At 38.8% G+C, this 24,122-nt stretch overlaps 1 protein-coding gene and 1 long non-coding RNA gene across 4 annotated transcripts in view; one reads left to right on the top strand and one right to left on the bottom strand.

The window, feature by feature from the left end:
* Positions 1-20,654, top strand: part of cdc42se2 (CDC42 small effector 2) — a 40,343-nt gene extending 19,689 nt beyond the window's left edge. For all 3 annotated transcript variants that reach the window (XM_082156884.1, XM_082156885.1, XM_082156886.1), the window contains exons 2-5: positions 5,076-5,306; positions 15,049-15,150; positions 15,936-16,055; positions 17,673-20,654. In XM_082156884.1, the coding sequence (XP_082013010.1) occupies positions 5,253-5,306; positions 15,049-15,150; positions 15,936-16,037 (258 nt within the window). In that variant the 5' untranslated portion in view covers positions 5,076-5,252 and the 3' untranslated portion in view covers positions 16,038-16,055; positions 17,673-20,654. The remainder of the gene's footprint in view (positions 1-5,075; positions 5,307-15,048; positions 15,151-15,935; positions 16,056-17,672) is intronic.
* Positions 20,552-23,431, bottom strand: LOC309488627. The gene is made up of 2 exons (XR_014202221.1): positions 21,458-23,431; positions 20,552-21,393 (listed from the first exon to the last, which is right to left on the bottom strand). It is a non-coding gene; the product is annotated as an uncharacterized lncRNA (long non-coding RNA).
* Positions 23,432-24,122: the final 691 nt, after the last annotated feature.

Genomic DNA, 24,122 nt, shown 5'->3' with positions numbered 1-24,122 from the left:
CCAGAATAAAAATATTGATGATTCTGAATCTGAAAATACAGAATTATTTTAGATGAATATGCTTGTTCTCTTTCACAGACTAGATATATTTAAAATAATGTAGTGTTTACTGGTAACATAAGACATTTGGCATTACCAGGACCCACAAATATTCCCCCATTGCATTATTATACATTATATTTAGTAGTTTAATGTAGTACTGAGACTAAAACTCGAAACTTGAAATTTTTCTCACACAGTAATTTTTATTTTGGGTGAACTATACACAATACATATTGTTGCATTTTTGTATTGCGATATATTGTTACACCCCTATTTGGTATGGTATGGTTTGGTTTGCTATGGTTTGGTTTGGTTTGGTTTGGTATGGTTTGCTATGGTTTGGTTTGGTTTGGTTTGCTATGGTTTGGTATGGTTTGGTATGGTATGGTATGGTATGGTTTGCTATGGTTTGGTATGGTTTGGTTTGGTTTGCTATGGTTTGGTATGGTTTGGTTTGGTTTGCTATGGTTTGGTATGGTATGGTTTGGTTTGGTTTGGTATGGTATGGTATGGTATGGTTTGCTATGGATTGGTTTGGTTTGGTATGGTATGGTATGGTTTGCTATGGTTTGGTATGGTTTGGTTTGGTTTGCTATGGTTTGGTTTGGTATGGTTTGGTTTGGTTTGCTATGGTTTGGTATGGTATGGTTTGGTTTGGTTTGGTATGGTTTGGTTTGGTTTGCTATGGTTTGGTATGGTATGGTATGGTATGGTTTGGTATGGTTTGGTGGCTGACGCATTTCTGCCATTGTGTGGTAGCCACCCTGGGAACAGGTCTTCCTCTGACCCCTCACACAGAGGGCTTTCTTGCGCTGACAGTCTCTTTCAATGGGCCTGCCTCTCTTTGTGGCTCACCACTAATGGAGAGTTTTCTGTGTGCATCCCATTCTGTCATCCTGCCTGGGAAAATGGAATTCTTCCCTGGAAACCTTCAGCCTTTCCTACAGGAGGAAATGGAGATGCTTTTGCGGTAGTTTCATGTATTGTTTGCTCAATAATAATGCGATCCCTCCTTCATATGGTAGAGTTCACATTTATTAGCGGTGTCGTGTTAGCGGCCCCTAAGTTAATAACTAATGATCGTTGCGACCGAAGTGAATCAATCAAACTAACTTTAGCTGGATAATACCTTTATTCTAGAGCTGCTATAAAGCCAAAACACTTTACTTTAATTTCCTATTATCAATGTAAAGCTGCTTTGGAACAATCTACATTGTTAAAAGCGCTATATAAATGAAGATGACTTGACTTGGTTGAGCTCAGGGTGTCTTTTTTCTGCAGAAAGAGTTAATCAGAATTGGAGTTGTGTTTGTTTTAGCCCATGTCTTTTAGCTGGGAGGTAATCTGTTCCCAAAAGGTTGACTATATTAACTTGAGTCACTTTAACTGAAGCAAACATACGTTTAAAATGTAATCATCTTCTTCCAAGGAAACATTTCTAATGTGTCTGTAAAGTTGATTTAGTTCAAGGCAGCATGTGGCGGATATAGATCAGTTTGAAATCACATCCTGTCAACTTTTAGATCTTTACTTCATTAATCCAAGATGAATGGAGACTGCAGAGAAAGCAGACACTGTCACATCAATAAAGGAATGAAAGTGTATTGAAATACGCAGATAATTTTAGCAACGGAAGATGCTGCACAGAGACCAGCTCTGTTCCAAGGTTCATTTCCATACACATTTGGCTCATATAGTTGAGCACTACGTGTTCTCAGCACCGGATGTGCCAGCATGTGTCCACCACCTTGCCATGTGTCCACCAATCACATGAATAGCACACTTTTAAACAAAAGTATAAAGCACGCATTACCAGCATTTTGGTGTTTAATCCAAACAATTAATTTGGAAGACACTTGAGTCAGAAGCAGAATGCCTTCAGCAACATTAATATGTCAAAAGACTCCAATGTTCAACGTTACAATTTTTAATAGAAATTACAACACTTAATTCTTCCACCAAGTATTATTGTCACAATCACGTTCTGTTTAGTTTCTATGTCAGTTATGGTTCAGTGTTTGTTACCATGGTTTCTGATTAGTGCACACATGTTCCCTGTTAATGCTCATTCCCAGTGTATTTAAGCCCTCAGTTTCCTCAGTTTTCCTCAGTTCGGTGTTCTGCATCGTCAGTGTTAAAGTGTGTAGTGTTTAAAGTTCCGTGTGTGTATATTAAAAGTGTGTAGCATCTGTCAGGAGTTAGTAATCAATGAAGTAACGACACAGGAGTAGCGAACTTATTTACCCGTTCACTTCCGTTCTCACACACATTACGTCATTACGCAATCATGAACACAACAAAGCGTCTTTATTGTTCATTCTGTGTCACACATCTCATCTTTGTAGATTAGGCTACTACCTTACGCAACACATGACAGTAGCCGCGTTTCCATTTCCCTACAAATTGCGCAAATTGAAATTGCGAATTGAAAATACGCCAAATGGAAACACGTCAATTTCGCTTCCATTTTCCATTTATTCCATTTCTTCCATTTATCGCAAAAAAGTTTTTCCGCTCGCATGAGGAGGTTTTTTAGGCAATTCGAAAAAGAAATATTTCGCAAAACTGCAATGGAAACAGTTTTTGCGCATTTACAGGTCACCTGACGTAGATGAGGCGGTGTGTTTGGACAGAATACGACACAGAGTTCTTTATTAAATTCATATAAGACAGAAGAATTACAGGAATAATGGATTCTAAACCTCAAAGAAATGCCACAATCAAGACCTCGAAGCAGAAATGAGGGAGAAACACCCAGAAACTCCTCATATGTGCCGCTCACACGTATAATAAGGGTCGTTCCTTGCCATTAATGCTTTGAAAACACACATACATCTCCTTAGATTAATAATAATGGCCAGTGCAGTGGCAGGGATATAGTACATAAACCTACCAACGTCCGTTGCCATGGTTTTTGGAATGATTTTACTTATCGTGAGAGGAAAAAATGAAGTTTTAGTCTCATAACATCGGTTTATGGAAACGCCGTCATTTCGCAATCGTTTTTTGTCGACATTTAGAAAAAATCGCAAAAGTTTTGCGCAAATCTGTAATGGAAACGCACCTAGTTATAATAATCTGAGCACAGAAGCTAAAATATGTGAAGAGTTGAGTTTAGGAACGTGGCCCCAGTGTCTTCTGAGTGCTGTGAGGCAGATTAATGACCGCAGACGTGGACTCTGGACACTAATGACTGCAACACACCACCAGCTGAGGTTCCCAGCTCACACGGCCCTCTTTCCTTCAGGTGTGGCTGAGCAACTGTTAGCTTCAGCTTTAATTCATCATCTAGAACAAGCCGCTTACAGTCCCTCAGGACACGCTGTCCTTCATTATCCAGAAGGTCTAAAAAGCTACTAATTCCAGATTTTCAGAGTTTTCTCTGGCAATGTCTGGTTGTGATCAGGATTATATTGTGAGTAGGAATTATGCTAAACTTTCAGCAAAATGAACAAAGATAAATATTCCAAACTCTAAAACGAATATTTCATCGAAACATTAAAATGTTTGGAAATCATTGTTTACTCAAATTCATGTTGTTTTCTTCAGTCGTCAGACATTAAGCCCTATCAAAGAATATCAAATGTTCATTGTGTATTGGAGAGGTACAAATACATATTTATACATAGTGTACAACTTTGCGAGATTCAAGAGAATACTGCACACACACACACACACACACACACACACACACAAATAAAAAGCATTCGTTCCAGTCACATATTTATTGTTTCTATTCAAGTCATGTTTGTCCATGAGAGACTATACTTCCCTTCTGTGCAAACACAACCACAAACCTTTCTTCCCTGTTGTCTGTCGACATGCTGTCAAGAATCAGCTCTTTGGCCTTGTTACACAGTATTTTGTCCCCGCATCTGCTTTGGCTTGAGAAAGCGGTCCGGATTTACACAAATAAGCATTTAAAAGGTTAATGCAATCATCCCCAACCCTCATGAACTAATTGAGTAAATCAGGGCTTCCCAAACCGTTTAGATGTGAAATATTTACTTGAATAGATTTTAAATTAACAGTTCAATAGTTTAATGACACATTCGCGTGTTCACACTCGTGTCGGTTACTTGATCTCGGTTAATGGTCACATGACGTGCAGATAAAACATCTAATCTTGTTTTAGCAAGGGTTTTATTTGGATTGTTTTTAATAAAAAAAAATATATACTGCAGGACTTTCATCCAGACATAAGGATGTTCTTCACTCGTGTGTTTACCCTTTACAAGAACCAACTAACTCTACAAGTTACAATACCAATATTTATGATGAAAAATATTATTTGCTTTCAACCATTCAAACCCTCAAACTTTTGGTTTAGCAGAATACTGGGAAGATGCTGTAAAAGTCCGTCAATTGCAATTATGCAAATGTGAATGCAGCATTTAAGGCCCCGATATACTCATATTTATTCACGTAGCACTTTATACGACATTGCTTTGAAGCATGAAGCTTTAAATGCCGCTTTCAATTAGAATTAGAACTTTCTCCAGTGTGTTCATGTTTTTACTCTCGTCTGACCTCGAGGGACTGAACGGAAGAAACTACCCAGAGAAGATTTCTACATCACAGAGGGCGGAGCCTCAGAGCCACACCCACCTATTACATCATCGCCACGGACCAATGGCAGTTCGAAGGCGTTTAACAGCCACAGCGAACTTTCCCAGAACGTTTCGCTCCATCAAGCTGTTACGAAACTCCAAACAAACGTCCTTTTGGCCTGATTTTGTTCAAAATTACATCACACTAGTTCATTGTTGTGTATATCGGGGGCCTTTACCCTGAACGAGCCACTCTGAAAACATGCTCTTATGAGCTTCACGCGTGAACAAGAACACAACTTCGCTCTGAAACGCCTGACACAACAGACTATGTACTTCAGTTAAGCCACAGCTTTTGATCTATTGCTATTTCAGTTTTATGTCAATTAATTGTGCAGCTCCATTTGTTTCTTTGAATGTCATATTAACATGAGCAAATGGTGTGACGGTGTAAATGATCTGGCAGATGCTTGTGTCCCGCAGGTCTGAGTGTGTGCGAGGTGGCCTGAGTCGTGTGGATCTTCTGCTCCCCCTGTCCCAGGACCCTGAAGAACTCCTCCATCACCCCAGACTGGACCTCTGAGGCGTGGGACCCGGTCCAGGACCCCAGAGCCCCTCCGGCCCACGGGCACAGCGGCACTTTAGCACCGTCTGCCAGTCATGAGTGAATTCTGGTTGTGCTTCAACTGCTGTATCGCCGAGCAGCCGCAGCCGGTAAGAGGAACAAGCATCACCTCCAGCCTCCAAAACACACAATCCAGGAACAAATCATTCTGTTTTCTGTAATCACCTGTTCTTTCTAGTTTCTGTTCCCCTGTCGAGTCCAGTTACCAGTTCTCTCGCTTTTTTATTATCCGTCAAGTGCACTTATAATGTTAGTCAAGGTTTCTTCCACTATAAACATTCATATTGTTCTTTCATGACCATTTTCGGTCCCACTTTATATTAGGTTTCTTTAACTGTTATCTACTAGGTTGTGATACGGTTAGGGTTAGCCGGAGGTTTTAGGTTGGGGAACACTGTGTAATTGCGTGCAGTTATTTAAAGGAAAGTACAATGTAACAACATGTATGCAAAGTATATTGTATCAAATGTTCTGTGTAAGTACTTAAAAATACCTAATATAAAGTGGGTCCCTATTTCCTTTCTCTCTGGACAAAATTTATTTTAAATATGCTAAAAATACATTACCAAGTTTGGAATAATTAAGTCTCTTCTGCTCACCAAGGCTGCATTTATTTAATCAAAAATACAATATTTTGAAATATTATTACAATTTAAAATATTGTTTTCTATGTGATTATATATTGTAAACTGTAATTTATTCAAAGTTGAATTTTCAGCATCATTACTCCAGTCTTCAGCATCATTACTCCAGTCTTCAGTGTCATTCCTCCAGTCTTCAGTGTCATTCTCAAGGATCAAAACTTTTGAACTGTAATAATATTTCACAATATTACAGTTTTTACTGTATTTTTGATCAAATAAATGCAAGCCTTGGTGAGAAGAGACTTCTTTCAAAACAGAAAAAAAAAAAAAAAAATTAGACCATATTATATGTTGTGGCTATTATATGACCATTCCACTGTGGCTTAAGGAAAAAAAATTCAAACTGAAAATATAGATTTTGTTTAAATCTTTAAATGCTAAAATATGTTACAAAACGTACTTCAAGGGGCAAGAAAATACATTTCCAATCTTAAAATAGATTTTCAGTAAATTCAAAATATTTTTAAAGATATATTTTGGATATATAAGTAGATATTAGAAAACATTTTTTTTTATAATTAATTAATTAATTGTGCTTAATTGACCGTTGGCAAAGACCCGCCCCCTTTAGTTACTGTTGCTATGTCCGACAAGCCACGCCTCTCTCACGCCACACATCATGTTCTCACACAGTGAAATATACATGGCGGAGCAGAAAGGACACTGACAACACACTGACACACAGGACAGACCAGCTTACCTTTGATATGAAACAAAGTCTCACCTTTCAAATTTGGTCATTTTTTTAAAGAAATTTAAACAATAAATAGCGTTTTGTGGCTCTTTAATGTGTCTGACAGATCCTGTAAAGCCTCAGTTAAAGCTGCTCGTGAACTGATCATCTCTTCCTTCTAGTTAATTTATAGCATCAAATAAACATGAATGAACATCAGAAGGAATGTTGTTTTAACCGCGGAAAGACGTCAGTACACACCCTCCAACGTTAATCTACTAACTAACTCTCCTGACTGCTTTGTCGGACAAAAATGGCGGATTCGGCGGATGGCGGATTATGATTGGTCAGATCACCTGTCAATCAAACTCCCTGCGAAGTCAATAGAGAGCCTAAGTCCCTCCCCTTCCGGTGGACCACCATGGGACCTTATTTCGGAAAAATATTGTATGGTAGTCAATGGCGAGAGACAACAAATATTTCGATCTCGTTTGAATTGTGCCCTGAATTACACATATGATGTTTGTCAATTTAAAAGATACATTTTAAAGTCAAGAAAGTCGCAGTTTGATGTAAAACTGTTGAGGTATAAGACTGTGAAAATGCGTAATTACAAAGACTACAAACCCAAAAGGCGCACATGTGATGTCATACCTTTTCTCTCAATGAATGAAGCTAACTTTACTGAAGCTAACGTCTGCCATTGTTTCTATAGTCTTACGTTATAATCGCAACGTTACGCCGTCATGCCTGAGTGTTTTGTACCAGACTGCACACATACGGACATAGTGCGAGACGAGAGATGTAGTTCATTGAGCGATTTTCACATAAAACTAAATGTTACTCTTCTGTTTTATGACAAACTTCAACTTTCTTGACTTTCATAATTATCTTTTAAATTGACGAACATCAAATGTGTAATTCAGGGCACAGTTCAGACGGAATAAAAAGATAAGTTGTCTTTCGCCATTGACTACCATACATATTTTTTCCGAAATAAGGACTTAGGCTCTCTATTGGTGTGATTTGTTTACAGTTATAGTTCCAGCCCCTGCTGGTAGAGTCGTGTGTAGAGCTGTTTTGTTTCAGTGGACATTATGAGTAGACAGGGAAGGAAAGTTTGCAGTTTGAACATGCTTTGTCTTCTTTAAGAGTAAGTCTCAAACCGAAGTCTGCAGAAAGACTCCTGTGTTCAAGTGCATCGTTATAAAAGCACATATTTTAGCACTCGTGAGAAGTATGCTCATATATAAAGCATTCGGCTGCACGATATATCGAAATACCACAACAGCTTACGATAACTGAGATAACTTACAAAAAGTCCATGTTTTAGGTTGCTACAGACAGCAGAGAGTAGACTGGACACATGACTGTTACATAGTGTTACATGCTTAATGTTATTATTAGGCGCTGTTACGACCCTTCATGGTTTTAAAAGTCTAGGAAAGTAGAAGGGGAACATTATGTCAATATTTACTATTGGAACACTGGAAAATGAGTGAAACCAGGAAGCACCAGAGCGTTTGAACACATTTATTATGTGCAACTGGTCAAAGGATATATCTATATATATATAGAAAAATAAAGAAACAATTAAAGTTATTTACAACCAAAAGTAAATCAAACAAACCTGCAAATTATATTATTATCCCAGACCTGGGAGGGGAAAAAGGGAATAACTGGACAGTGCTCAAAGAAATGAATAAAACAAAATAATCTTTCTATGCCGTTTTAGACTAACCTAACTAATACAAAAGAAGAAATGTAGAAAGGAAAAGTCTTCGACGTCCGAGACGTCGTATCCTTCCCTACTCTAACTATCAAAACAAAAGTACAACGAATGGCACATGCCCCTTAACCTAGTGTATTTAAACAGAGAATAAACCTAAGAGCAATGTACGTCACGTGACATCTCTTACCTGTCCCTTTTCCTTTATCATTCCAAAAACACAGCGTTACCGCTCTCAAACATTTAGATAAGAAGAATAGGACAAAATTGAAAACAAGCAAAACCAAATCAAGCTTAACAGAAAAAATGCAGAGCGCACAAAGTCAAGTTCACAAACAAAAAGGCCGCCGCCGTCTAGTGCGTTCGTGACTCCTTTTATAGTTCCCGGGTTTCCGGTAACCATATGACTGGATCTCGCTTGCAGACGTCAGCACGCCAAAACCCTCCTTTCAGACGGTTGACAGCCAATCAGGCGACCGATCAGCACATCACCTGCGAAAGAGAAAGTAAAAAAAAACGGACAGCGGCAGAAACAATACAAAAAAAACTAGAAACACCAAAGTCGCACAGCTTGGTGTCACATAATATCGTAACAGGCGCAATAAGTGAAGTACTTGCCTCACTGAAAGCCGCCTCTCAGACAGTCGTGATCCTGAATTCAGTTCAGTTCTCTTCCACAGCTTATGACATCAAAATACCCGTCCTGACGAGTAGTCATGTAAACAGTTCTGTTCGTTTCTACACGTCAGTTATGTCTTAAAAGGACAGTATATTGAATCCATGCAGATCTTAAAGTGACAGCAGCCTAATAAACCTGCTGATGTCTGTGTGATTAAAGGGGTGGTTGATTATGATTTCACTTTTCTTACTTTAGTTAGTGTGTAATGTTGCTGTTTGAGCATAAACAACATCTGCAAAGTTACAATGCTCAAAGTTCACAGCAAAGGGAGATATTTTCTTTTAAAGAAATCGTTTTTTAAGGACTACAACAAACGGCTGGTAGGGACTAGACGACATTCCTCCTGGGTTAGTGACATCACTAACCCTAAAATTTACATAAACCCCGCCCCCTGGGAACTCGATTTATAGATTATCATGACAGAATATGCTAATCATGCCCCTTTTCCACCAAAAAATAACTGGTTCGGAACTGGTGCTGGTTCAAAGTTGGTTCAACTTGCGAACCTTCTCAGAACCTGTTTGTTTTTCCACTGACTAGAGAGCCCAGCGAACGGCGTCATCACTGTGTACGTTGCCATAGGCTACGTCTTAAGGGGGTGTACACCACCTGCAAATCCAATAACATCAGCAATTTTCTGATTTCTGTAAATGAATATAAAACTTGCAGCACAGGGTGAAGTCAGTATACATTAACTACGATATGAGACACATGCAAATTTAATATAAAACTATGTAACGTCGGTTAAATGGCGCTCTGTTGTGCGGCAGGATTTTGAACACGGTCCTGAGCCGTTGCTGGGCGCCGCGGACAGACGCCGAAAGGCACCGCCGGTGTGTGTACACTTCTAGAGAATAATGCGTTCGAATTTAAAAGACGCGGCGCGGCGCTGAGCTGAGCTCTGCGTCCGGTGTGCGACCCCCTTTAACTTTCCTAGAAACACTTGCGCCAAATTCAAACATAACAATTACAATGGCGGAATACATCGTCTTTCTGCAAATGTTTCTCCTTGCTTTGCGATCCTATATTGGGGTCAGAAGAAGACGTTTAGAACACATTTGTGCTGTTCGGACGGAGGTTACGTTCGAGAAGAAGTTCGACAATAACCCCGCCTCCAGCATGACGTGGTTAAAGAACGGTTCTTGTCCAGCAAAGAGTTGGTGCCGCTTTGGAACCAATTTTCCTGGCCGAGAACCAGTTCTTTGGCTGTCGAAACACAAAGAACTGGTTCGCGAGTAGGCACCGGCTCCGAACCGGCACCAGCACTGCCTTGGTGGAAAAGGGGTATCAATGACTAGAAGATATTTAACTCAACATCAGCTGCATAAATTCTCCAACTAACCATTCAGAAATGCCCTGTTGCTTTCTACATGTTGTCACTTCTTCTTGAGTCTCTCCATCACTGTCAGACTCCGGTTTGAACATAAAAGGCTAAAAGTTTTTGACATTTTCAGTGCATGCCTGTGTGAGGTAAAAGGACACAAGCTGTTGAAGCTCCGCCCCCTGTGCCGGGAGCAGCAGCTCATTTGCATTTAAAGGGACAGACACAAAAACGGTGCGTTTTTGCTAACCCTCAAAAAGTGACAATTTTAACATGCTATATACAAATATCTGTTGGGTATTTTGAGCTAAAACTTCACATACACACTCTGGGGACATCAAAGACTTATTTGACATCTTGTGAAAAGGGCATTAGACCACCCCTTTAATGTTAATCAAGCAACAAAAGACAGAGAAAATCACTCACTACTCTTGACTGAATAACTTTTGTAGCTTTAATAAGAAACAGTATACATTTAATACATACAGTAAGCAGTGCTTTATTTTTTACATTTGATTATTCAATTGCGAGAGCGAGAGCGCACGTGAAGGAGAGGGAGAAGAGCTGAGGAATCAAACTTGACTCCTGACGGTTCACTTTCAGAAGTTGCAGGGATACTTTATTCTCACAAAAAGAATTTGAAACATGTAAGTTGGTTAAATCATTTGTGACCCTGGACCACAAAACCAGTCACATGGGTCACAATTTTGACATTGAGATTTATAAATCATCTGAAAGCTGAATAAATAAGCTTTCCATTGATGTATGGTTTGTTAGGATAGGACAATATTTGGTCGAGATACAACTATTTGAAGATCTGGAATCTGAGGGTGCAAAAAAATCGAAACATTGAGAAAATCTCCTTTAAAGTTGTTCATTTATGTTCACGATTGTGCTGCAGTCACTCACACAAATACATGTTTTATATATTTACGGTAGGAAATTTACAAAATATCTTCATGGAACATGATCTTTACTTAATATCCTAATGATTTTTGCCATAAAAGAAAAATCGATAATTTTGACTCATACAATGTATTGTTGGCTATTGCCACAAATATACCCGTGCGACTCGTGACTGGTGACGTGATCCAGGGTCACATTTAAGTTTTAAATATATTTAAATATAATGTACGTTTATTTTACACATTTGAAGCATGATCAAATCGCATATCGAATATGGCATTATTTAAAGAGTTGTCGCATATCGCATTTCTTCAATATTGTGCATCCCTGTGTGTGTGTGTGTGTGTGTGTGTGTGTGTGTGTGTGTGTGTGTGTGTGTTTGATGAGTCTCTTATCCTTGGCTTGAGTCTCAGCTCTACTATGTGGATGTGAATGTTTTTGCTCCAGCCATTTTCAATCATCACACACCCTGTGAGACGTCAGGTGTCACAACACATTATGTCAGAATTCGTCTCTGCTCAGTTAATAAAGCAGACAAGATTTATAACAACAAAAACACTTCAGCCCCAGCAGGCATGCTGTGACGTCACATGACCAAAGCAGGATGATGAGATCAGCGTGAGGAAATCTACTTTCACATTGTTGGCCTCGGTACAGTTTGCAGACGTTTTGGCATTTATGTTTATTCGATTGATCCATAGCATGAGTTTACTGGTAATGCTTGTGTAGTCAGTTGTTGTTTGAAGATCTGAGCTAGTGAGCTAAAGGCTACATATCGATTCATTCGTTTTCTTAATATAAGCATTAGAAAAAAGTTGTAAATGATTAATCGCTTGTGTTTGTCAAAAAGTTGATCAATCAATACATTGATATGCGTATCAACACCACGAACGTCCTGATTGAAGCCAGTGTTAATGATTCGTTGACGCCCCTCTTTGACCCTCTTAAGGAATGTGTGGATGTTGTTATTCAAGGCGTTTGTATTGTTGCACGTCAGTGAATAAAGGCTGACCAGCATGAAATGTAGTAAGGAGGGCAGTGTCAGTAAATGAAGGTCAATAAGAATCTACTGTAACTGAAAATGTAACCGTCTAAGGAGTCATTTATAGTTTGGTGACGTGTTTTCTGAACTCTTAAACAGTCGATATGTTTGACTGAAGCTCTGTGTCGGTACAAGCGGAGAGATTTGCCACCTTTGGCCTTTTAAGACTAAAGCACACAAGGAATGTCTGAGACTTGTGTTAGAATTTAAACAACACTTACAAATTAATGAATGTCATTGTAGTAGATAAATTAACAAAACCAATGGCATTTTTATATAAAATAGCACAAACACACTTATCAAGCAACAAGAAACACACACACATAAAAGACGTTTTAGGTTTGAGATGATAAAACCGTTCTATAATGGTAGCCTAGACATATGGTTATGCCCAAAATATAGTCTCTGACCATCATCTGTTCTGTGACGGATACCACTTTGATATATTATCTAATGCAATGACAGTGACACATTTTTAAGTTTGACTTAATCGTCCAGTACTTGTTGGGGCCGTCAAAACGGGCTTTTGCACTGGGTAATTCTAGGAACTAGCCACCATGGTTCCCTTAGGATAATTTTCCTGGTTGCATTCGCACCGCCAGTAGCAGTGGCAGCGCTTGTTGTTGTGACTTTTATTTTGACAGCGCTGATAACACCTGAGCTTGAGCTCACAGCGCTCACATTCTCCGTGTTCATTAGTTTACGATCTGTCCCACAGTCCTGTCTAATGCGTTATTGGATAGAACTGTTATACATTTAACATTTAACATTTACATTTAATCATTTAGCAGACGCTTTTATCCAAAGCGACTTACTTTGGATATACATAGGGATATACATTATACATAGAAAGTATACAGTATATGAAAAGGTTTTAGCGTTTGCCGTGTGTCCAGTGTTGCTGAGCAGAAATACATAATCATATTTCTCTTGGATCCTCAAAGTTGCGTTGGGTTTTCTCCTCAGTGTAAAGGTTTAGAGAGCTCCATCTATCACTGTTTTCCATGTTCGTAGAGTTAGTTTCTGGAGTAAATATATAAGGCTGTTTACACAGCTTTTTTTTTTAAATGGCGGGTGCTTGTGTTTTGCGTGCGTTCGGCCAATCAGCGTTTACTAACGTCACTGGTATTTCCTATAATGCTGGTTCAGACCCGACTCTGAAGGAGCAGTAAATTAGTTCCTCCAAAAGAAGTTCCTAGAACTAAAATCGTTCCTATTTCCTGCAAACACGCCTAAAAACGGGTACTTCCGCCAATAGTTCTAGGAACAATGAGAAGGTTCCTCCGGTGCAAAAGCCCCTAAAGAAAACTTTAGGATGACCGTGGCACTTTTTCAAATTTAAAGGCCTTTATTATCATCAGATGGCCACATGCAAAAACTTAACAAACTCTCTAACGCGTTTCGGCCGATGCCTTCCTCAGGGAGAGCAACACAAACCCAGCAACAGGTGAAAGCAGGATCATTCATGAAGTCATCTGATTAGTTATGTCATGTGACCAACATATCTTTACAGCATTTAACATTCACCAATACTTTTTATTTCCATACTCAAAACACTACTTCAAATATCAATGGCAAAAAAACGGATCAAAAATTAAATCCAAGTCCTCGTTCAATCCTGGATATTAGCCTTAAATCCAAAACATCTCTCTTGGATTCAGTTTAAGTTCTCTATTGCCTTTCCTAATAGTAATATTCACATGATTAATACGTAGATAGGTGGAGTCATAACCCCTCCTGATGGCATGTTTATGTACTTGTTGGGGCCACTCTGTGTTTTACTGTAGTGTAGTTCTTCTCAGTATTGCTTTACACAAATGATAAACAGCATTAGTGCAAAAGTTTTCTGCTGAACTTAATATATAAGGGCGGTTAATCTTAAATCAGTGTGTAATTTAAGAAGATGGGTGCTTATTAAATTAGGTCACATTACCCCCGGAGCAAAGATTATGTGTCCTAATTACGAGCTGTCATCTGTCCTGTGATGAGCGCTGAATCCTTCATACACGAGGATCTATATCAGTCCCAGACTACACACCAAACACATACAGGAGACTCAACTCTCACTTCATTTTGAGCTTTTTACGTGATATCAATTTTGATCTACTTTGAAAGAAAAGTATATATGCACTAGCATTTGTTGAATATCCAGTCTCAGTCTGAAATATGTCAGATTACAGAAGTAAAATGTGTTGCAAACAGCATTTCATGTTCTTAAAGGGTTAAAAAAAAAAAAAATTGTTCCAAATCTAAAAAATTTCGTTGATATTCAAAACACAAATTAAGATACTTTGATTAAATCTTAGAGATTTATTTCCCTCCGATGAAAGTCCATGTCACCAAAACTTTCAAGCTTCAAAAAGTTCATGAAGACACTATAGACATGGACGGAGAATACGGGGGGGGCGTGTCCCAAGCTTTTTTTAATAAGATAGTCAAAACAAGACAGTGGCTGAATCTGAAATCACCCTCATTCACTATTCCCTACGATAGTCCACTAATACTGTTCACTTGAAGGAGTGAATGAAAACGAGAGAGTGAATTCGGACAGCCGTTGAACTTACATCTGCTGTACACTCGTTATTGCAGTGCATTGTGGGATTGAATGAGTGCACTCAATAATGTCCACTATGGTTTCGGACACCACTATGGTGACAGACTGGCTGAAGTATATATGTATAAAATGTTATAATTAAAATTATAATGTAATCCATATGAATCTAACAGTTTATATGATGAACAGATTAATTTAGGATTTTATTGAGCAACACACACACACATCGAGCACATCAAACATGGTGAATGTAATCTTGAATTGTTTGTTTTTCACTCTGCAGAAGAGGCGGAGACGTATAGATCGGAGTATGATCGGCGAACCAACCAATTTTGTCCACACGGCCCACGTAGGATCTGGAGATATCTTCAGTGGCATGAACTCTGTAAGTACAGAGACAACATCATCTTACTGTAATTCAGATTTCCATTTCTGACTGACAGTACAGTAGATCTCAGTGTATCAAGCTTTCTGAGGGGAAAACACTGAGTATAATAATGGGGACTGTAAACATCCTGGCACACTAAACATACACTGACCAAAAAATGGTTTCAAGATCTACTGTATTTATACTTTATACTTTATCTAACTCTCAAAAATTACTTCAACTTTATATAACCCACAAAAATTACTTCTTTAATTTCTTTAATGTAATTTGTTATGCAGATTAAATAATATCACTGACTTGAAACCAGTTAATTTGTTCTCACATAAAGCACATTGTTTAGGAATGAACTGTAAAAAAATGTAAACACATTACAGTACATTTACTAATGATGCACTGAAAGGAAAATGCAGGATGCTCCTGGCCAAAACCCCACAATTCCAGTTTAGTTAATAATCAATCATTTAGTCTATTTAATAATCAACACTCAAATAATACGGAGTTGTACAAAAATATAAAAATTATGCAGGGCTTTTTAATAATATAATTATGTTTCTACTTCAATTTGATGATGCATCAATGCACCTGCATATCAATATCAGGATTGGACACCCCTGGTCTAGGCTATATCCAGAGCATACCTTCATTCCCTACGTCATGTAATCCACATGAAAATCAGCGAATGACAATGAGTGTGCCGGACTCTGGAGCCCTAGACGTCACTGGTGTCATAATGATGGTCTCTAAGCTAGTCTGAGTTGGTTTTGCTTTAATCCTGTGTCTAGGTGAACTCGATCCAGAACCAGATGCAGTCTAAAGGAGGGTATGAAGGAGAGGCCATGTCTGTGAACGTGCAGATGCAGCTGGTGGACACTAAAGCAGGATAATGCGTGTTGTTGGCAGGGGTGAGTTTGAGTTAAACACTCTTTACTTAGGACTGTTTGTGGGCTACAGGAACATCATAGCCTATTTGATTTAATGTTAAGTTCACAACCCCTTGATGCAGATAATTATGGGGTGTTTTTGTGTTTGGTTGGATTAAAATGAACTCTGGTGCGATTGCTGTTAGTGTGGATCATTTGAATAAGTGTGAACGCTGCCGTCTGAACCCTGGTGCCACCAGACAACCGGACCGAGGCGCTGAGAAGATGGGACTCGCTCCACTTACAAATGAACTCTGTTGTTAAACTGAAAAATGAACCAAAAACAGCCCATGATGTCACAAATCAATGCACTTTTGCTTAAAGCTGCAGTCCGTAACTTCTGGCGCTCTAGTGGTTAATAAACAGAACTGCATGTGTCTTGTGGAAGAGCATTGTGGCCGGAGCTCCTTCTCTGTGTTTATGTCTGATCACGCAGGTCCTGGACACTCCTCAGCGGTACGACCCGAACCAGTCTAAAATAATCCCGATACAAACACTTATTATAGGTGTGCTGTAGTGATTCTGTAGTGAAAGCACGGTTTGGAAAATGGATCGCTCATTATATACATTTTTTGTTAATTTTGAAAACAAAAAAAGTTACGGACTGCAGCTTTAACAAACCGATGAAAAACACCCATATTCCTCTAAGTTTAAAAATAAAGGTTATAAGATAAAGATAAAACATAGAACAACCATTATAAGACACGTTACTGCTTATAAGCAGCACTTCCTAAACCTTTCTAGGACTGTTTAGAACTTTCTGTAATGTTCTAGAACAATCCAAATCTTGGATTATATATGTATAGGAGAGAGGGACAGAGCGAGAGAGAGAGGGAGCTTTATGGAAATTTTAACTTTTAATTTTGTGACTTATGGAAATTTCTAATATTCGCTCCTTTCTTCCTTTGATTTCTGCTCCAAGAAACTGTAGTCCAATAGTTGTGAGATTTTCTGCACTAAAGGCACACTTCCTCTTCTTCTATGTGATTGCTGAAATCTCACTAGATTATTGGTCCTTGTTCTTCTGTAAGGTAGCATCACTTATATTGTGCGATATTATATATTGCTACTGAAACAAATATTAAAAAGTAGTTGTTTGCTCATAAAGCTCCCGCTCTCTCTCTCTCTCCTACATATATATATGCCAAGATTTGGATTGTTCTAGAAAGTTTTAGTGAGTGCTACTTATAAGCGGTAACGTTTGTTGTATGGTTGTTCCAATTTTGATCTGGGGTGACCTTTTTTTATTTTTTTTAAGCAAAAGTTCATCGATTTATGAGACAGGAAATCTTTTAATTGAAAAATAGTCAAAAAGTTATAACCCCAGTGCTCAAACAAAACATGACACGAAGAGCTCAGGAAGAGCCGACTGTGTGTCCACAGAGAACATGAAAGCATGTGGCCGATGAGAAACACGAGCGAACACAACACACACACGCGGACGGAAGAGTGTAACCGCACACAGACTCGTAACCACACACTCACACAACACCACAGAAGGAGTGTCAGAGCTCAGAACACCACATCAGCTCTGTCTAGATAAACCCGGTGCACTGTAATGCTCTGATGCAGATGTGTGTGTGACATCTTCTTCCTCAGGGTCAGTGATGAGTGATTCCTGCTCCAGCATCTCTCCATGTGTCCTCGGGGACTCCTCACCTCATCACCCAGCAAACACAGGGCCAGTGGTGAAGAGCGACGCCACACGCCTCAGTGTCACGCCTCATCACAGACGCTCGCATGCCTACCGGTGCCAGTCCTGCTTTCCTCTGCGCTCGCTCTGCTGTAAACCCCTGCTTTCTCATCACACACATCTGTGGGTCTGGAACCAGTAAGAACAGCTGGTTTGGGTCGGTTCTGCTCTGTTTGCTCGTGTAAAGACTGCTGTTTGTGTGTGGATTAACCCTCAGCGCGGAGCCGACAGCGATGCTCGTATGACAGTCGTGCGCCGCCAAACTGACCAGTGCCACGCAGAGTCAAGAAGTGCTTGTGCTTCAACACGAGCTCAACAAACGCCATTCGTAAGGAAATGTGATTGTTACTTTGCTGTTTACAATGTTCCAGTTTGCATTGTTTTTTTTCTGTTCTCATAATAACTGATGTTGGAAGACATGAGTGGCGTTTCTGCTGTGTCCATGTTACCGTCCCGAACTTGATGTATAGAGCTATAGATATTGTTCAGATAAAATGTATAAAAAGCTATTTTAGTTCTAGTGCTCTTTATTGGTGTAGCTACAGTTACAGGGGCATTTCAGTAGATAAGGTAACGAGACCTATGAGGTGAAGCTGACCTCGCTCAGGAAACATCAGCGGCCGTAGCGGCCCGTGTGAAGACGGTACAGTAGATCATCATTAAACCTTTGAGATGCACAATAAGATATTGGATCTGTGTGTAAGAAACCCTGAGTGATGGGAAAAATGTCAAATGGGAGGGGAAAAAAACTTTATTTCAATGCTTTTGCGTTTTCCCAAGTAACTTTGCATTGGATCCAAAGCTGGTGATGGGAATGAAATGAGATTTGAGCTAAATTTGAGCTGCTTTTGTGAGTTTTTGGGGGAACGCAATATTTTCGTGAGCAAACACAGATGTTTGATGTGATCACCGGCTGCTTGTAGAGATCGTCCACCTGATCCAACCGAAGTATTATAGAAATATCACATTGGTACCTTATATACTGAAAGGCCTTCATATTGCAAAGTCACCGTTTAATGATCTAGAGAAAAATAGAGAGCTTTGGGGAAAACAAAGATATTTAATAACTATAATGGTAATTTCTCACTGGAAATGACATCAGAAGTGGAAAACATTGGTCAAAGACGTACATTTACACACAAACTGACCACCAAACGCAACTTTTTTTTAGACGCCATCTTTATTTTTTTTAGCTCAACTGTCACAGAATGGAAAAAGCACAGGATTGTGGGATATCAAATGTAATGAAGGATACATCTATGCTGCCTTCATAAACCGATCGTCTCAGGAGACAGGAGTGATGCTATCAGTGGACTGGGACGTCCTGCCTTGGAAAGTGTCGTCCGAATGCAGCGTTTATCAGTTTTCAGATCCAATGTTGTCTTGAATCTCATGAAACCCATCAAGAAAAAGTCCTTATTAAATTTAAGTCCCCAAATAGAAAGTAGGACAAAATTATATTCTGCATAAAACGTTTAAGTACATTTTTAGGACTCTGTGAATGTGCACATTCATAACACAATCCAGTCGCCTCCACACCTTTCACTTCGCATTACCATAATGGGATAAATTGTGCTCAAGTGTGCTTAAATGATGAAAATAATGTCATGTATTCTTTTAATTTTGAGGTGAATGTAAACTTGACCTGGACATGTTTTAGCGAGATTTCCAGATTTTAAATTTCCAGATGATTTCAGCCAATCAGTCCAGCCGGTTGTGAACCGTACGTATAAAACTGGCTAAAGTTTTCTGAAACCTAATTAAGCCAGTATTGCCAATGTCATGACAAAAGCAAACTCTGTAAAAAACGTAATTATCTTAGAGTATCGTCACATTAACAGTTAAAACTGTGCATTTGGGTATCCCATTGCTTCTGACCCAGTGTTGTTAGGTTAATGACTTCTCATAAAGGGTCAAATCCTTTCAGTGTTTGGTATTTTGTGCAATTTAAGGCCTGCTGTGTCATTGTGAATATATTTGCCAGATGAAATGTAGAATCTTGAAATATTGGCTTTGAGAAAGTCACAAGTTTTCTTGTATTTGAGATAAAAGCAAGTAAATTCCCATGTAGGTTTTGACATTGAATGCTAAATGTGTCGGTCCCTGTTAACTGTTGTCGTTTATCAAGTGCTTTATGTTTGTGTATATATACAGTATATATATCTGCACTCTGTTTGCCATAACTCTCCCTTAAATTATTGTCCCTGTTCTGCTCCTGTTGTGTTTTCTTATTTGCTGGCTCAGAAAGCTCATGTCAGTGCAATGACTTCAGTGTGGATGATGCGCTTGTAGAGGAAAACCCCAGAGTCATCAAACCGCCTGATGTTTTCACGTAAACTCACTGGATTCCTGCTTGATTTTAAACTGACCCGGGTCTTTCCACACCTTTAAAATACATCTAACATATTTGCCAAATGCTCCAGCCATCAGCCATTTTGGCTCGTATTCTCAGTCATTTGGGCCCTTGTTGAGGAAAGACAAGCATTTGTTTTAAATGTACACTGAATTTCAGATGGTTTATCAAATGATTTGCAGATATTGGTGGTGTTCATGTCTCATGAAGGTGTGATGGACTGAAATTATACCGATGGATGATAAAGACATTGAGAAGCCCATCTAGTTTTTATTTTATTGCGATGTTATTTAAAGTGTGGCCAAAGTGTTGTCAACCAACATGCAATACATGACAATAAATCTACTCTCTGCCTTTGTTTTTTTTTACCATGGATGGATTTCAGCATCAGGGACACAAGCTCAGCTTTATCAATATCAGACGTCAAACTTCTTTTCTTTCTTTTTTTTTTTTTTTTGGTACCCATGTTATTTTACATTGTGTGTCAACTGATTACCCGATGTGTCCTGTTGAAATAAATATTTTTTACATGCAATGTTTCTTGCACCAATTTTTTTTGCTCATTTTTACGGAGTGAGAAATGTAAATGTGATCATGTGTATTATAAAAAATGTCTGCATTTAACATGGTGCATAGTGTTATTAATATTAAATGTGGACAAAAGTTAAACAATTTATCCAAACCATCTATCCGCTCATTAACTCTTTCCCCACCATTGATGAAATTTCCCATGTTTTCACTGTTGTACAGTAGGGGGCGCTACATTTACATTTAATCATGTAGCAGATGCTTTTATCCAAAGCGACTCACAAATGAGGAGAGCAATAGAATCAATTAAACTAACAATAGGACAACAACATGTAAGTGCTGAGACCAGTCCCGGTTAGTCCAGCGCAGCACACATAGCAAGGTTTTTTATTATTATATATAAATAGATAAAGAATAGAAAGTGTTAGTGTTAATGGACCAAGTGTTGACAAAAAAGATGCGTCTTCAGCCGTTTCTTGAAGATGGCGAAAGACTCGGGATGAGATAGGCAGGTCATTCCTCCAGCCGGGAACAGTCTGGGAAAGGTCTGTGAGAGTGATTTCGTGCCTTTTCGGGATGATGGCACCACAAGGTGCCGTTCACTAGCAGAACGCAAGTTTCTGGGGGGCACATAGATCTGACATAATGAATTAAGATATAGGGGTGCAGAGCCAGTGGTTGTTCTGTAGGAAAACATCAGTGCCTTGAATTCGCCAATGTCCTGGATGGAGTTATGGATGATGAACCTAACTGAATGGAGAAGTTGTGGATGATGAACCTAACTGAATGGAGAAGTTGTGGATGATGAACCTAACTGAATGGAGAAGTTGTGGTGAACTGTTGGGTTGGCCGGGATTACAAGCTGCTCTGTCTTCGCAAGGTTTAGTTGAAGGTTTAGTCCTTCATCCAGCCAGAAATTTCTGTCGGGCAGGCTGAGATTCGAGCAGCTCCCGTCGGATCATCCGGCTGGAATGAGAGTTGTGTGTCATTAGCGTAGCAGTGATAGGAAAAGCCATGTTTCTGAGTGACAGATCCTAGTGATGACATGTAGATGGAGAAGAGAAGTGGTCCCAGCACTGAGCCCTGAGGCACTCCAGTAGCCAGATGTTGAGACTTATGCCCTTCATCTTTAGGATTGACCGGAGGATCTGCTAGGTAACAGTGTCAAAAGCAGCAGACAGATCCTGAAGGATGAGTACTGAAGATGTGGAAGCTGCTCTTGCCATCTCAGAGCTTCAGTAACCGAGAGCACGGCCGTCTCAGTTAAGTGATCTCTCTGAAACCAGACTGGTGGTTGTTCTGTGTGAAAGGCAGAGATTTGGTTGAACACGACTTGTTCAAGTGTTTTAGCAATGAATGAAAGATGGGATACCGATCTGAAATTTTCTATCTGTGCTGGGTTAGAGTGTGTTTCTTAAGCAGTGGGGTTACCCGAGCTTAAATGCTGTGTGAAAGATGCCAGTGTGAAGAGAGGTGTTGATGATATGAGTGAGTGCGGGACATCTGAAGAAGAAATGTCTCAAAGGAGATTAGTGAGGATCAAGAGGACAGGTGATACGGTGAGTTTGGAGACTTATGCCTGTGAGAGTGGAGAGAAGGAGGGGAGTGTGTGTGTGTGTGTGTGTGTGTGTGTGTGTGTGTGTGTGTGTGTGTGTGTGTGTGTGTGTGTGTGTGTGTGTGTGTGTGTGTGTGTGTGTCATCTTCTGAAAGAGTACAGAATCTCCAGATCAAAGCACACGTGAAGAAGAAGCAGAAACAAGCGTATGCACGATTTAGTCTTAAAACATGATTTTCTCAGCTTTTTGTTCAAAAAGTTGCTTTTTTGTGAAACTTATCCACATTAAGTGTTCATAAAAAAACAACGCATGAATCTGAATAAAAGGGATCAATCATGAGAAAGTATGTATTTATCTGCTTTTCTTTTCTTTCTTTTCTTTTTCTTCTTAGTATTTAGACTGTAAACTTAAAACACAGGCAACAGCAAAACAGCCATAATGATTAAGGCAAACGTCACGCTCCTGATTCTCATGAACTGGGACAAGAAGTGCTGCATTTATTTAATCAAAATACAGTAATGTTGTGAAATATTATCACAATTTAAAATAACTGTTTTCTATGTACGTGTAAATATATTGTAAAGTGTAATGTATTCCTGTGATCAAAGCTGAGTTTTCAGCATCATTACTCCAGTCTTCAGTGTCACATGATCCTTCAGAAATCATTCTGATATGATGATTTGATGCTCAAGAAACATTTCTTAAACCTTGTGGTGCATTTGTGTGAAGAACATTCTAGTAATAAACTAATTTCAAAGTAGATGTTCCTACTTTCAGCAGTTATGCAGCATATTTCCGCCTCATCTCTGTTGAAGGAGGGTGTGATGCTCTCTTGAGTGTTGTCTCTGTAGTGACCTGATGTTAGACGATGAACACGTGACACACTGACCCAACAGCAACATACCCATCATATAAACCACATTAGTGTTTGCAGCAGAACAAGGTCAAAGATGGGTGTGGAATATGAACATCAGGCATTTGCGTATAAAAATAAAAAATAACACAACATTACACCAGACTACTAATAAATATCAATAAAAAGTTGATCTCTGTCATACTATCCACTTAACTCACACTTCACATGTCTCCGGACGATGAGGATGAAATACTGTACAAGCTCAGATCACGAAAAGCCCACTAGGTGTCAGACTCACACTGGAAGACATCAGAAAGTCTCATTTGATTTGTGAAATAAAATGGTGGTTTAAGGTTCACCCAAACAAACAAACAAACAAACACACAGAGCCTAGAAATACACAGAGACTGTGAAGATTTCTATATTTCAAAAGATATTTTGGGCCATTTGTGCTGTTTGTGTAGCCTACAATATTGAAGGTGAACTGAACCTGAATTTTTTGTGATTTTTATTTTTTTATTTTTAGCAGCAATGCATTAAATTGATGAAAAGTGACTTTTTATTCATTCAAGAATCCTAAAAAAAAAAAAAAGTGTTATGGTTTCCACAAAAATATGAATGCCACAACAACAACAAGGGATATTATATAGTCACATTATTGACAACATTAGCTGCCAGAAAAACATACTTTCAGTGCACCTTTAAAAAAAACACATTATTTTATTGTTTATTTCACATTGTTTATGCATCATTTAAAATTATTTATAAAATATAGGCTAACAAATTTGGTTTGCAAAGAGTAGCCTACACATTTTATCCAATGTGTTTTCCTAATCAAATAAATAATTGCTTAATGTATTGTACTTCACATAAAAATAATTCTGAAAATAAAAAAGTGCATCAAATAAACAAATGTCTATCATGCATGCACATTTGCAAAACTGTTGACAGGTAGAAATGTTCAGCGTAATTCTTTCCAAAACATGCTTCACTGGGTAGTATTTTATAGGACATTTAGTTATTTTGTTATTTGTTTTGCATTTTCAACACTTTTTCCCAAATA

This window comes from Leuciscus leuciscus (genome assembly GCF_965113295.1).
Source record: "Leuciscus leuciscus genome assembly, chromosome: 24".
Classification (NCBI taxonomy): domain Eukaryota; kingdom Metazoa; phylum Chordata; class Actinopteri; order Cypriniformes; family Leuciscidae; genus Leuciscus; species Leuciscus leuciscus.
Note: the sequence above shows the minus strand (reverse complement) of the source record. Positions and strands in the feature narration are given on the sequence as shown.